Below are 13,196 nucleotides of genomic sequence, written 5' to 3'. Positions count from 1 at the left end.
AAGTTACACCCACAACCAAAATCATTGCACAAACTTAATCCAAACTAAAATAAGGAGAAACTGATGATTGATCATACTTTGGCAAAGCAATCCCCTCTAATGCACAATACAGAGTAAATGATCAGATAAGCACATCTGAACTCAATGTCCTGTAGCATGTAGAGGAAGACATAGCGCTCAATTTAGCTCCAGTCCAGCCATGTTCAACGCGCCTTTTTATATATATCTTACGGGTATCATAGTGGATCCCAGATGTTGATTCCATGTTGCTAGTGCTGGATTCGTTTTGCATTCATCTAAACCTCTACATGCAACTAGGACCTTTTATAAAGATGTGGAGAACTACAACACAACTAAAAATATGGCTTTAGTTAACATTCTGCATAAAGCCAAACTAAAATCACATTGTAGAAAACAAATGATTGCTTTCTTTATACAGATCTATGGTCATGCACACATACATAAATACATACATATACACATCTCTTCCCATCTATTTGTGCAAAGCATTCATGCAAATGTGGAGATCCTAGAGATTTATTTAAAAGCCCAAATCAAAGCAAAAATCCATTAAAGGTCTATGATAATGAATATGTATGACATGGGAGGAGTCATTTGTGAATGTGTTTTTCACCTAAAGAAACTCAAACACATTTTTTCATCATGCAGCAGAGTGATTCTGTATGCAACACCAAGAAATATGACGTTAAAATTTGATTGCATTTGGACCAGCTTTAAAAGCAGGTGGGAGAGAGAGAGAGAGCAAGAGAGAAAGAGAGAGAGAGAGAGAGCGAAAGAGAGAGACTAGACTGTGGGTAGGTCAGATGGTTTATATGAGGAGCTTATGCAGTAAATAAGATTCTACCTAGAATTAACAAGCATCTGATGACTAATGAACTCGTGAACTTAATACTTTGTTTATTTATAATAATAAGATATCACGGAAAAATACCACTGCATGTATATTTAGATACAGGCGAATTAAGTCTATACGGGTAAATTATGGTTGGTTAAAGGGCGCCTATTATACAAAATCCACTTTACAAAGTGTTTGGGCATAAATGTTTGTAGGCAGCGTGTGAACACAACCACCATACAATGAAAAAACCCCTTTTTCACCCCTTCTTTTTTAATCCGTATTAAACCAAAGCAGTCTCAAACGATATGCTGTTTTGATTCGCTTAGCAATGTGATGTTACACTGCTAAAGCCCCGCCCACGGACAGTGACTGACAGCCTTGTATTATCATAGTTTCTGCCTTTAGTGATTTGGACATGGTATGCAATTTTTTCTGTGCTTTCTGTTGCAAAATCAGATCTATTTAAGCTAAATCATCTCTTCTGGTAAGTGAGACGAGAGCAATAGCTTATTGGCATTTAAAGGTACACACACAAAACATGTGGTGCTATAATAAATGACCTGTGGGGTATTTTGATCCAAGACTTCACAGACACATGCTGGACACACCTGAGACTTATGTTGGGTTCACACCAGACACGTTTTGAGGCGTCAAATTCGAGTCTTCCACGCGTTGTTGGACGCTTGAACATTTTCAGTGTACTCGTTTCATTCTTGCATAAAATTCTAGTCATCGAGACATTCACGCAGAAATTCGCGTCATGGGAGGGGCTTCTGTGACTCTGCTCGCTTCCTGTAATCATTTCACTACTAAAGGAAGTTTCTAATTGGTTAACGCGGCGCGTTTTTCAAATGTTTCAACTTGCGCGTTTCCCACAGCAACGCTCGATTCGCGCAAATGAGGCGGAATTGCATCTACCGCGTTGATAAACGCCTCATTTGCGCAGCAAGACCTCCTTACGCGCATCAACGTGTCTTTACATTGACTTAAAATGTAAATCACTTGTGCTTGACCCCTCTACGCGGCTGGTGTGAACGCAGCATTATATTACATATTGTAAAATAGCCATAATGTGTGCCCTTTAAGAGATTTTAGTTTGAATACTTGTAACCGCTCTTATTAAGTGGGGTGTGATTCAGTGTGAATTCTTAAGCACTCGAGCAAACCTCTGCAGTCAGATTACAAAACAAAATCACAGATGAACTCACATTAAAGGGCACATATTATGCCAATTTGTACAAGACGTAATAAGTCTCGAGTGTGCCTAGAATGTGTCCGAAGTTTCAGCTCAAAATACCCCACAGATGATTCGTTATACCATGTCCAAAATGCCCCTATGTAAATGAGCTACAGCTCCTCACTCCCTTACCAACAGAGCACTTTCGGTTTAAAATAAATCTGATTCATGTGAATACAGTCTAAGACAATAGTATATTTAATCACATTAGCACTAAAATAAGTTAACAAACACATTTGGAAAAACATTTGGGAGAAATTAAGCAGGTAGTAAGAGGCCATGGGCGGGGCTTTGTTTGTGTGACATCACATTAACAAGAGAAACTAAATAGCATGTCTAATAAGACTGCTTTGGTTTAACAAGGATTAAAAAAGAAGCAGTGGGTGGATTTGTTTCATTGTAGGGTTGTTGTTTTCACACACTGTCAACACACATTGTAAAAGTGAATTTTGCATAATATGTGTCCTTTAATCCCTAACAGTTAGTCTTTTATCTGTCTGTGTTGATGCTCAAGTATTTTCCTGTAGTGTATGCACAAGTGACACCTAAGCTACTTTTTGAACATGCGTGTCCTTACGTGCTTTGATGTTGGTGTCTCTGTATGTTCCATTCAGAATGGCCAGCTCCATCAGCTGCATCTTCTTCAGATTATCTTCTCCCTCCGCCTAGCAAAAACAAATCAAATTGACCAATTAGAACAACACTTGTACTGACAATCATCAAAAAGCATTCATAAATAGAAAATGGAGACATTTGGTATTAGCACGCTAAATGTGTTTCCAAAAATCCTTGCAGATTCCCACCCCTAGCAAATAAATATGTCTTTTATTAATAATCACCATCTTCTGCTCTTATGCACAACACGGGCTCAAAATAGAGTCGAATATAGTAACATAACTTTCAGAAAGAACTAAAAGTCTGACGGCAGATGGAGAAAGATGCCCAATTACTAAGAAATAGAGAAAACCAAACATAAATCTCAACTCAGTGCAGCTTAAATACAAAATATGGGAAGCGAGATGGGAGAGGGAGTGAGAAAGAAAGGAAAAGCACAAACCATCTCAATTCGGATTTACACATCAAGTAACACTGAGATACACTAGAGAGCTAAAATACCTTTAACTTCTTATAGAGTTTCTGAGTAAGACCGCACATCATAGGCTTTGATAGACAACATATGAGAGCATTATCTGGAAAGTAGTCCTTAAAGGACTGTAACGTTCCTCTAGGTTGGTACAAATCTACACACCCATATGACTCAAAGCTGAGGACCCAGAATAATTTCCACAATCAGAAAAATATGCACCCAAGTGAATCACTCGTCTATTCAATACAGATACAAAAACATCTTCTAGAAAGCCCAGCTTTTGTTCAGTTCGAACATTCACATGTAAGGAGCTTGTGAACAGCCAAATGAACATAATCTCGAAGCGTGTTACAATAACATCAATTCATCTTCAACCATACATTTCACTTATTCCACGCATCTACAAATTTAAACAAACCTGGGCTCAGCAATAAGGACAGCTTGATAGCCCCAAGGCCAACTTGAATGATGCTCGGGATCAAGCGTGCCGAACAAGCCCTGAAAAGTGAATCCAAAACGTATCGATCGCCCCCCCAGTGACTGAGTCCCAGTATAGGTCATAAAATCCCATGTTATTAAATGGGACTTGACACAAACTAAACAATTTAATTAACCTTCATTTATCTTTTTTCCAAAGCTGGTTTCTGTCATTTACTGTAGATTTTATCACGCTGATGTAAATTCTAGTGTTTGTTTTTAAAATAAGTCTGTTTTTAGTTAGTTATTTAATGCTGTAAAAACGGTGGTGTCACGTCATGATTGACAGCTGTGATATTCGCATTCTGCGAGAGCGGGGACTGCGCAGACTCAAGACCCAAGATGTCAGCGCCGTATCGGGACACTGGCAGCTTCACTTTTCACCATTGGGAGAGAGCGAATGGGCGTCGTTCATCTTTTTTACAGTCTATGCTCGGGATAGTTGACACTTGACCGATCGGAAACTGAGCGCATGCGACCAGAAAGCCAGACATTTTCTTGTGCTTAAATCTCAATGACACAATTTTTAATGTAAATATAATCTGTTATATGCTTTTTTGTAGTGGGGCAATTTTTAATGTTGATACAGGGCTCAACATAAAGGACTGCCCGGTGGCCCGGGGCAAGCGTGAGAGACGTTCGGGCCAGTAGAAAAGTATTGTCACTTGCCCGATAGGGCCAGTGCTTCACCCTCCATCAATAAAATATATTTTCATCAATGTATATTATTTAACATCTTGGAAGCAGACAAAGAAACAGTGCAATATGTTGCACAGTTTGCTATCAGTTTACAAGCTAAAGCAGAAAAGTTTAGAGCCTTTTTTCGTTGGAACGTGTTTGTTGTACATGTATACAATTAACTGAGTTATTCTTTTTAAATATGTGACACTGAATTTTTTTTGGGGGGCCAGTAAACATTTTGGCAGGGCAAGTGAACACCGGAACCACTGGCCCAACTGGGCCAGTATAAAAAATTATTTGCGTTGAGCCCTGAAATATAATCTGTTATATGCTTTTTTGTAGTGGGGCTAGTGAAATTTTTTTTACTTGGCCAGTACCAGTCCTTCAAGAAAAAAATGCAAAGTATTTTTGTGATCGTTTCGGACAGAAATCATTGATCACGCAGCACTTTTTCTTAAAAAAATAATAGAATATGCAAGATATTTATGAAATTTTATGAGATGAAATTGCGGGACTTGCAAAAATTTCAAGAGCTTGCAGAAACGGTTTGCAGTTTTTCAATGATGTTCACGTCACATAATTACGTCACTTCATAACGTTCCCATGGCAACAGGGGAAATGGCTGGTTTTTGTGAAGTAAATGCAACATTTTTCAACTTTTTTCAATCTGCTAAAACATATGTGACTTTTTGGAGATTATGAAGATTATGAGATTATGAAATTATTCAAGCCCCGCTTATTTTGCCCGCAGAAATCTGGAATTTATGCAGCGAAAGTGCGGTATATTTGAAAAAATGCTAGCTAGGGTTTTAAAAAGTAAAAAAACAACCCCTTCACCCCAGTGAAAGTGAACTTTCAAACTATTATTTTGTTTAAAAGTTTTTCAAGCTTTCAAGAGTACTAGATTTGTGTTGATCTTAACTTATTGATTTTTTTAAAACTTGCTATAAGAAACAGCAAAAAGATGCATCACCTAAAAAACAAAACATCAGCTGTTTTATAGAAGAATAAAGTATAGGTACTGGGCAAATAAAGGAGGGGTGAAAAAAAAATCAGTGCCTCTTTATAATCTCTGTGGCTAGTCTGTTGACAGCATTCATGCCTATTTGTCCCTTTAAGAGAAGTGAAGCACAGCATAAACTCTCACTGACTCAAAAAGCCCCAAAACACCATAAACCATCACGCTCTCATTTCTGCTGACGCAGGACTTTGCGTGTTTGGCTCGGTCTTAAATCCAAATAACAACATCTCAGTGCCGCCCGTGAACGCCGATGGAGTCGATTTACTCTCCAACACGCTCATTTCACGAACAAGGCCTTTGTTTTATGATCATTCTGCGGGGTATTTAATGAGGTTGCAGTGCCTTTGGTCACTAGAGGTAACTTCTCACAAGTCCCAGAAGTTAGGGGTTAGTGGAGCACGGAGGGCCTGTGATGCTCCATCTCAGAGACACGGTGAAATAAAACTGGACATTTCGGTTTGAGGTCAGGATTTTTTTTTAAACATCCTATTTCTATTATTGCCTGTCTCTTTATAGCCAGAGGCGTTCTCAGGATGTGTGTAAATTATGTAAAGTATATTGCAGGCAAGAGAGAGAGAGAGAATGAGTCAGAGAAGATGTATTAACATAGCAGCAGGGTATGGTTGTAAGTCCTGTTATACAATTGTGTTTGCATACAGTTCAGTTATGAACGAATGTGACATCTACATTATGCAACCTTTCTTCAATATTCATGCCACTCACAACTATATTTTGAGAGCGATGTTGGTTAAATGGTTAAAGAGATAGAAAATAACAGAAGTGCATTTCCCAACACTTGTGACTCAGAAAGCTAACAGGAAACCTCTCTCTAAATTAACCAACACTAACAGACAACTTTTCCACAAATACAGGGCATGAGACATCAGGGACGACCGCTCGATAATCCTGCTCTATCCACAGGAATCAGATTCAATCAATGGCATCTATTTGTAAGGGCTGCTGAGTAAAGCAACTCCCATTGGCCACGGGGTAGGACGGAGGACAGCGGGCTACATGTGACAGATCTGATCTCATCGACCGTGTTTCATACATTCTTCACAACAAAATTTTTTATAGTAGCTGAACATTTCTTTTTCAACGTAACAGCTAGTGTAAGCCACCACCAATATATGCAGTGTCCAATCTACATATACATCTATATCAGTCCATCCAGAAAAACGCAAATATGCGATCGCATGATTCAATGCATAATCAGCAATTTTGCATTTACTTCACACATGTTGTCATGGGAATGTTAGGAAGTGACATAATTACGACACGGGATTCATTAGATAAAAATGTCAATGTTACACAAATATTGTATAACTGTATACAGTTACTTTCCTATCTAGTAATGCTTTAAATTTCCTAGAGTGATCAATAAACTTAAATATACAGCACAGGTTCAAGTTCACATGAGCTAAAACCCATACATAAACTAAAGGATTGCGTTTATTTGTAGGGATTTAAAAAAAACAAGAATTCCCACTGCACCTGATTTTACTATTCATAAGATTGTGGAAGCCTAACGGTTGTATCTCCAGGCAAAAAATGCAAAAGGTTGCAGGTTTGATCCCTGAGAAAACAGCAGTCTTGCCCTTGAGCTAGACATGTAATTTGTATCCTGCAAGCCTCTTGTGATAAAGCGTCTATTAAATGACAAGTAACCATACATGTGGGTCAGGTTGGAGCGTGAGAGCTGTATTTAAAATGCCACACAGATGTTGACATGCATCGGACGCGGGCATCCATTGGGGATTACGCTGGATTTTACCAAAGCGGGCTGTGAGCACACAAAACGGGTTGGAGAGGCTGGAAAAACAAAGGACACATTAAAGCGATCAGTGATTTCTATTGGTGCAACTCACTTTAAAACCTCCAGCTGACTCGCCCTTTTTGCTCTCTCTCTCTCATTTTCCCTTCCTTGTTGCTTTCTCTCTCTCGTCTGCCAGACGATGTTTTGTTCGGCTGCTATGATCCTTTAATGCCACCCAATCGAGCCGAGAATATCTTGAAAGGATTTGGGAAGGCTGATCTGGAGGTTTAAATACTGCCGGATTTGCATCAGATTCTGAGATTTTAGAGTCAAAGCTTATCCGCGTGCCGCCCGGGCTGTCAGCTCGGGACTGTGACCCAACCTCAACAACCTCTTAACCTTGTTGATGCCGTTAAAGAAAAACCCAGAACAAATAAATCGCCAAATCCCAATGAAAGCTGCAATCATATGACCACCTCTTGGCCGATAGACTGTGAGCGTGTTTCATAAAATTCATTTCAAAGCACTGCTTCCCTAAAGGCCTAACAGGGGTTATGCCATAGTCAAGGTTAGCAGCTGCAAAGCGAATGCGCAAAATGAAGTTTGTTGGCCTGCACAGTCAAGGTCTCACCACTCACTGCCAAACTGCTCTATGGGTCAGGGCCAATACATTAGCAGGCAGAAAGAACAAAGCCTGATTTACCAATGCATTCTGTGTGGAAATATGTTTTGCTTGAAACATGCATGTGAAATCTAGCCCATTAACTTGGCTAACAGAGGTCTAAAGTAAAAAAGGGAAAAAAGGGCTAAAATGCTCTACATGCAAACAAAATTGGGTATAATGTAGATCAATGGTTCACAGCCTTTTTCACTTCAAGGCCCCCTTAACTCTTTCCCCGCCATTGACGAGATATCTCGTCAATTAAGAGAAAACGCTTCCCCGCCAATGACGAGATTTTCCGTCTTTCCGCAATACCGCTATTATCCGCAACTTTTTAAAACCGGAAGTACTGCCCTATTGCAAGCTGCTGCATGTCCGTGTCTGTTTTAAAGATCGCTCTGAATGGGATCTCTATGAAAAGTCCGTCACAAAAATGGAATTATCTCTGCTTTTTGCTCAAAATATGGTGTTTTTGCAAAAACCTACCCATATTCAAAAGCTGATTACAAAAGAACCACTAAAGGTAGGATGAAACGTTTTTTTTTTGTTTGAAAGCAGAGGGTCTGTTCTTTCATTTGGTATATTGTATGTTTATATATTTAAAGAAGAACACTTTCTGGAAGGCATTAAACTTTGGTGAAAATCATGAAAAACGCTGGCGCTGGCTGGCAACTTTTTTTTAAAAACGCTGGCGGTGAAAGAGTTAATTGCCCACAACAATTTTTGAAGCCCCTCCACAACAAATAAAATTAATTGGACCTTGGAATGACTAGACAGATAAATTATATTCGCTGCTCAAATGGCCAAAGAAAAATCTTGATTTTTTTCTTGTTTTAGCTTATTTTAATGCTCGTTTTGTCCAAATTTTAAGTCAACTTGAGGCCCCCTGGGAAATCTGCTGAGGCCCCCCTGTGGGCCCCGGCCCCCTGGTTGGGAAACCCATATTCCAGGATAAAGATATATAAGGAGCTCAGATGCAAAAGCCGATAAAAACAACCTCTGTCAAAAATGAGAAGTAGTCTGTAGTGAAAGACAGACAAATGTGTTATATACCAATAAAAATGACTATAAAAGGGACTTTTGTAAAAATAAGGCATTTCAGTAAATCGACTACTAACCTTTTCATTGCCATAAAAATTAAATCACGGAACCTAACACAATTTTGCATCTGAATTCATATGAATATGTGCCGTGACCTGCACTAATAAAGGCCTTAATGCAATCCTGTTACGCCCTCGAAAACAGTGCCAAAAGATGAAAGAAACTATTCCAAATACTATGGCCAATAGGAACCATGAGATTGGTTGGAGGGGATTCTCTAGACACCAGGGCTGATCCTTATGGTCCCTGCCCCTTCTATGAGCGGGTAATTATCCCAGACACCATATAACGGGAGCAGGAGTGTGGAAAGCCGAATAGGGGTGAAAACATCCCCAGAATCAGGCTAGTGCGCAAACACTGGCGTTCTCAGTCTGCAGCTATTCTCCCAAAGGTAAAAGGATTAGCTGCCTGTTCAAAGAGAATGCAGTTGGACTGATGTCTGGAGGGGATCTTTTACGGGAACCGGAAGAGATTACAGTCAACTGTTTTCTGAAGAGTCATAGGCTGAACTAACCTCTGGAGGTGGGCGGCAAAATAAGAAGTTCGTTATTCATCCAGACAGCTTCTTAGAGGAAGTTGAGCTTGGGGATGGTCCAACTTTTCAAAGTTGCCAGTTGACTTTGTGCCGTTGTTACCAGAACAAGTGATGTGTGCGAGGAATACCTAAAGAATCTTTATTCTGGATTGTCTTAAGCAGGCATCTTGAGCAGGCATCTCAAAACAACTACAAAGGGATGTCACACCTACTGACTGTTGTTGCCTAACTATTTCACTACACAGGTGGTCTGTCCCACTCAACAAACAGCTTAAATCCCTACATCCCTTCCTGATTCCCAGTCACTTATTGCAACTGCCCGTTTTGGCAAGAAATAAAAACAAGAGTGCCATGCAAACAATTGGTATATACTAAAACTTTGCTTCGGGGCTCGCTGTATAAAGAATGGGTTCAAGTGCAGCTTCAGAGAGTAAACAATTGACAGTTACATAGACAGACTGTTCAGCCTCCGTTTTCTAATTTTATTAGTCATTTATTTTTTTGGGTAAAACCCAGAAAATGCTTGCCATGGAAAACTCTGTTCACCACGCTTGCAGGCATTTGCACAGAAAAAGTATAGAGCAGAACAATGGCAGTTTATTAGTAGGAGAAGCAGCTTACTGGTAATGGTCAAAGACATGTATGTTTTCCCACTAACTATCAACAATAATATTAAACATGTTCAATGACATTGGAAAATCGCTGAAGCTGCAATAGCCCTGCGGTCACGGGTACAGAGTTTAACATTCAGCTGCAAGATTCACAATCATTTAAGAATATAAAGAAAATGCCAGCCTTAGATCAGCGTACCTCCTTCATTTAACTGCCCTGATCCCCATTACACATCACCATAGAGCCCTCAAATGATTGCAATTTTCTATTACAGATTTACTCTCCACTGCTACATCTTTTCGGCATACCACTTTTTCCAGATTTCCAATATGGAGTGTAGGAGTCGTAGAGATTGGAAATTGAACCAAATTAATCTTTTCCTATAAGGAACCATCCTTAATTTCCTGCACGCTTGAGTAAATATAATAATTTCTCCAAAAGCTCTTTTGCCAGATACAATGTTTTCAGAGAAATGTCTGCATCAAGAACCACAAAAGTTTGTAGATAAAATCCTCTAAATAATCTACATAAGCATTTCTGCATTTATGTCCCTCTTTTTTGTGGAGACAAAATGGTAAAAACGCCCTGCTCGGTAATTCTGTGTCACCTTCCTAACACCCAGAGAGACAATCATTGGACTGAAGATCTAGAACGGTCACCTGAGGCTCTTACAGCTAGAGGTCGACCGATTTATCGGCCGGCCGATTAATTGGCCGATTTTTGGCATATTTTGCTGCAAAATTAGGCCGATTAATAGGCAGGCGCATCTGCGGGCACCTAAGCGCTGTTGTAGAACTCGTGACGCTGACTGCCTCTTGCTGCAAGCAGCTCACTCCCGTCTCGTGTGTGTGCAGCCATGCCTTGTTCACAAACAGCTTTACTGTTATATGTTTTATGGTGGCGGATCGCGCGAATTAAGCAGCCAGTACAACAGCGCGACGGGCTTATGTCTCGCGGTGCACTGTCCGTGCAAAGATTAGGCTCATTTCATGTGATTAATGAGTGATGATGAGTTTTGTTTGCGTGACAGAGAGAGAAGAGCCGCGCCCGCACGCTTTCTGTCTCCCTGCTTTTATTACTCAAAACAAAACTGACTCGATGGCGAAAGGTCGGAAGACCAAATTATATCCACCGAGGAAATGTTTTTCGTGATGTTACAGTAAGACTTTGTTTACAGTTTTGCGCTGCTCAGCCTGGATTAGAACACAGCGCGTCCGATTCGCGAACCGACTCATTTGAACGGATTCGTTTGAATGAACGGTTGAAACAACAGATCTGTCCCAACACTAAACTCACAAGACGTCACTGTCAGCACAATCAGTCACTTATAGCGTCTCAGAAATGAGAATGTAAATGTGTTTAAAAAGATTTGCCCTAAATAACAGTCTCAACTAAAAACCATAAACATTTACTATGTTAACTTTATGATGAATAAATATTTTATCAGGTCTACCAAATAAGGATTTTATCCTACAAAGCAATAAAAGCCATGGTAAAAACTGATCAAAGATGATGACAGCAGAGTGTCAGGTAATATCAATGTCTGATAAATGCATGGTGCAGAGGAGGTTGTAAAACTCTTCAGAAAGACCAGTCATATATTTTTAAATACTTTGACTTAAATAGTGACATTTTTGCATTTAAAATATCTGCTAATAATGATGAGAACATTTTGATTATTATGTACATATAGAAAATCGGCCAAACATATCGGCCATCGGCTGCCCTGATTTCTAAAAAAATCGGCATCGGCCAGAGAAAAAGCATATCGGTCGACCTCTACTTACAGCACCATCATATATACTGTAACACTTGCAGATTAAACAGAATCCAACAGAGAGAAAGCTGGTCTACAGGGAGGTTGTATGCCTGAACCAAGCTTTACCCAACAGGAGGGAACATATCCTGGGTGAAGACCACCTGTTCTACCCATGGAGAACATCTAATTTGGGCATAAAAATAAACACTTTGTAAGTAAGTAAGAAGCAAAAAGGTCACCCTAAATGAAATTACAAGCCCAGATTGGCAATTCAACTCCATAACTAGGGGGAAATCATAAACCCCAAGCCTTATTTCTATTCCAGCAACATTATGCTATTTAAGAGTCTGATCGTTGATTAATCAGTACAGTTAGCAGATTGCTGGGTGGCAGGGTCATAGTTGAAGTACATAAGAGGGGCATAGCTGATTGTGAACATTGGGCAATTTAAATCCCAGAGAGAACAACAAGTAAGAGACCGCCTGTTCACTAACCGAGATAAGTGGCATTAAACCAAACCATACAAAAGAAAGAGATGGAATCCTCTGTAAATTATGCATCACTTTCATAGAAAGATGTTCTAATGGCACCATCCAAAAAACAGGGCAGTTAAATAAAATGATCCCAATAGCATCCGTTTATCATTTTTACATTAGAAAGGCAATTAACATTACTGGGAATATTTTTCGATCATAAAAGAGCTAAGTTGCCAACATGAGGCATCTAAAATACCAGATACAAAATGCACTCCATTTTTTAAGTTCACAAATAATGACAGTCTTATTTTTATGAAACACTACACAGTCGTCTTCTCTGTGGTGACACTTGTTTTGCCAGGAAAAGCTTTTTGAAAACTGGAAATTAAATGACAAATCCTATTGCACGGTGTGAAGTGGATCATTTCGCACACTGCCGCTTGAATTTGTGCTTTTAAATGGCAGGTGCTCAGGTGAAAATAGGCACACAATAAATCGCAGTGTATTCTGGGTCTGCTGTTTCTATTCTGTTAAGTATGAAGAACTGCCAGTCCACTGGAGCGTTTGAAGCAGCTGCCAGCTAACACCGGATTAGCATACAGACCCCAAGAGAAGTCTTTCCTGTGGTGGTTCTGGTGGTCGATAAGCCTGAGGTGCAAACCATGGCTATAATCCAGAAAACCTAGAAACTAAGAGGACAGCTGCTTTGGGGAATAAGATAGAGAGGGTGAACATCCCATAAAGAAGACCTGACCTTGTCTGGACACAGCAGAGAGAAATAACCCTCCAATCTTTTTTTAGATGGGCTTTTAAAACTTAAAAAGGCTACTGCATCATCACCATCATATCGGAAAATAAAAAGACTACCACATGGTCACTTTATTAGGAGGTCACTTTGGTTTTCCATAGATTTAAAACTCCACAGATGCACAAG

General features: G+C 39.7%; 1 protein-coding gene across 4 annotated transcripts in view; it reads right to left on the bottom strand.

Moving 5' to 3' along the window:
- qkia (QKI, KH domain containing, RNA binding a) overlaps positions 1–13,196 on the bottom strand; it is a 91,008-nt gene that overhangs the window by 9,175 nt on the left and 68,637 nt on the right. For all 4 annotated transcript variants that reach the window (XM_065288267.2, XM_065288269.2, XM_065288268.2 and 1 more), the window contains exon 5: positions 2,674–2,761. In XM_065288267.2, coding sequence (XP_065144339.1) covers positions 2,674–2,761 — 88 coding nt within the window. The remainder of the gene's footprint in view (positions 1–2,673; positions 2,762–13,196) is intronic.

The sequence above is a fragment of the Paramisgurnus dabryanus genome, chromosome 17 (assembly GCF_030506205.2).
Source record: "Paramisgurnus dabryanus chromosome 17, PD_genome_1.1, whole genome shotgun sequence".
Lineage (NCBI taxonomy): Eukaryota > Metazoa > Chordata > Actinopteri > Cypriniformes > Cobitidae > Paramisgurnus > Paramisgurnus dabryanus.
This window is presented reverse-complemented; position numbering and strand designations above follow the sequence as displayed.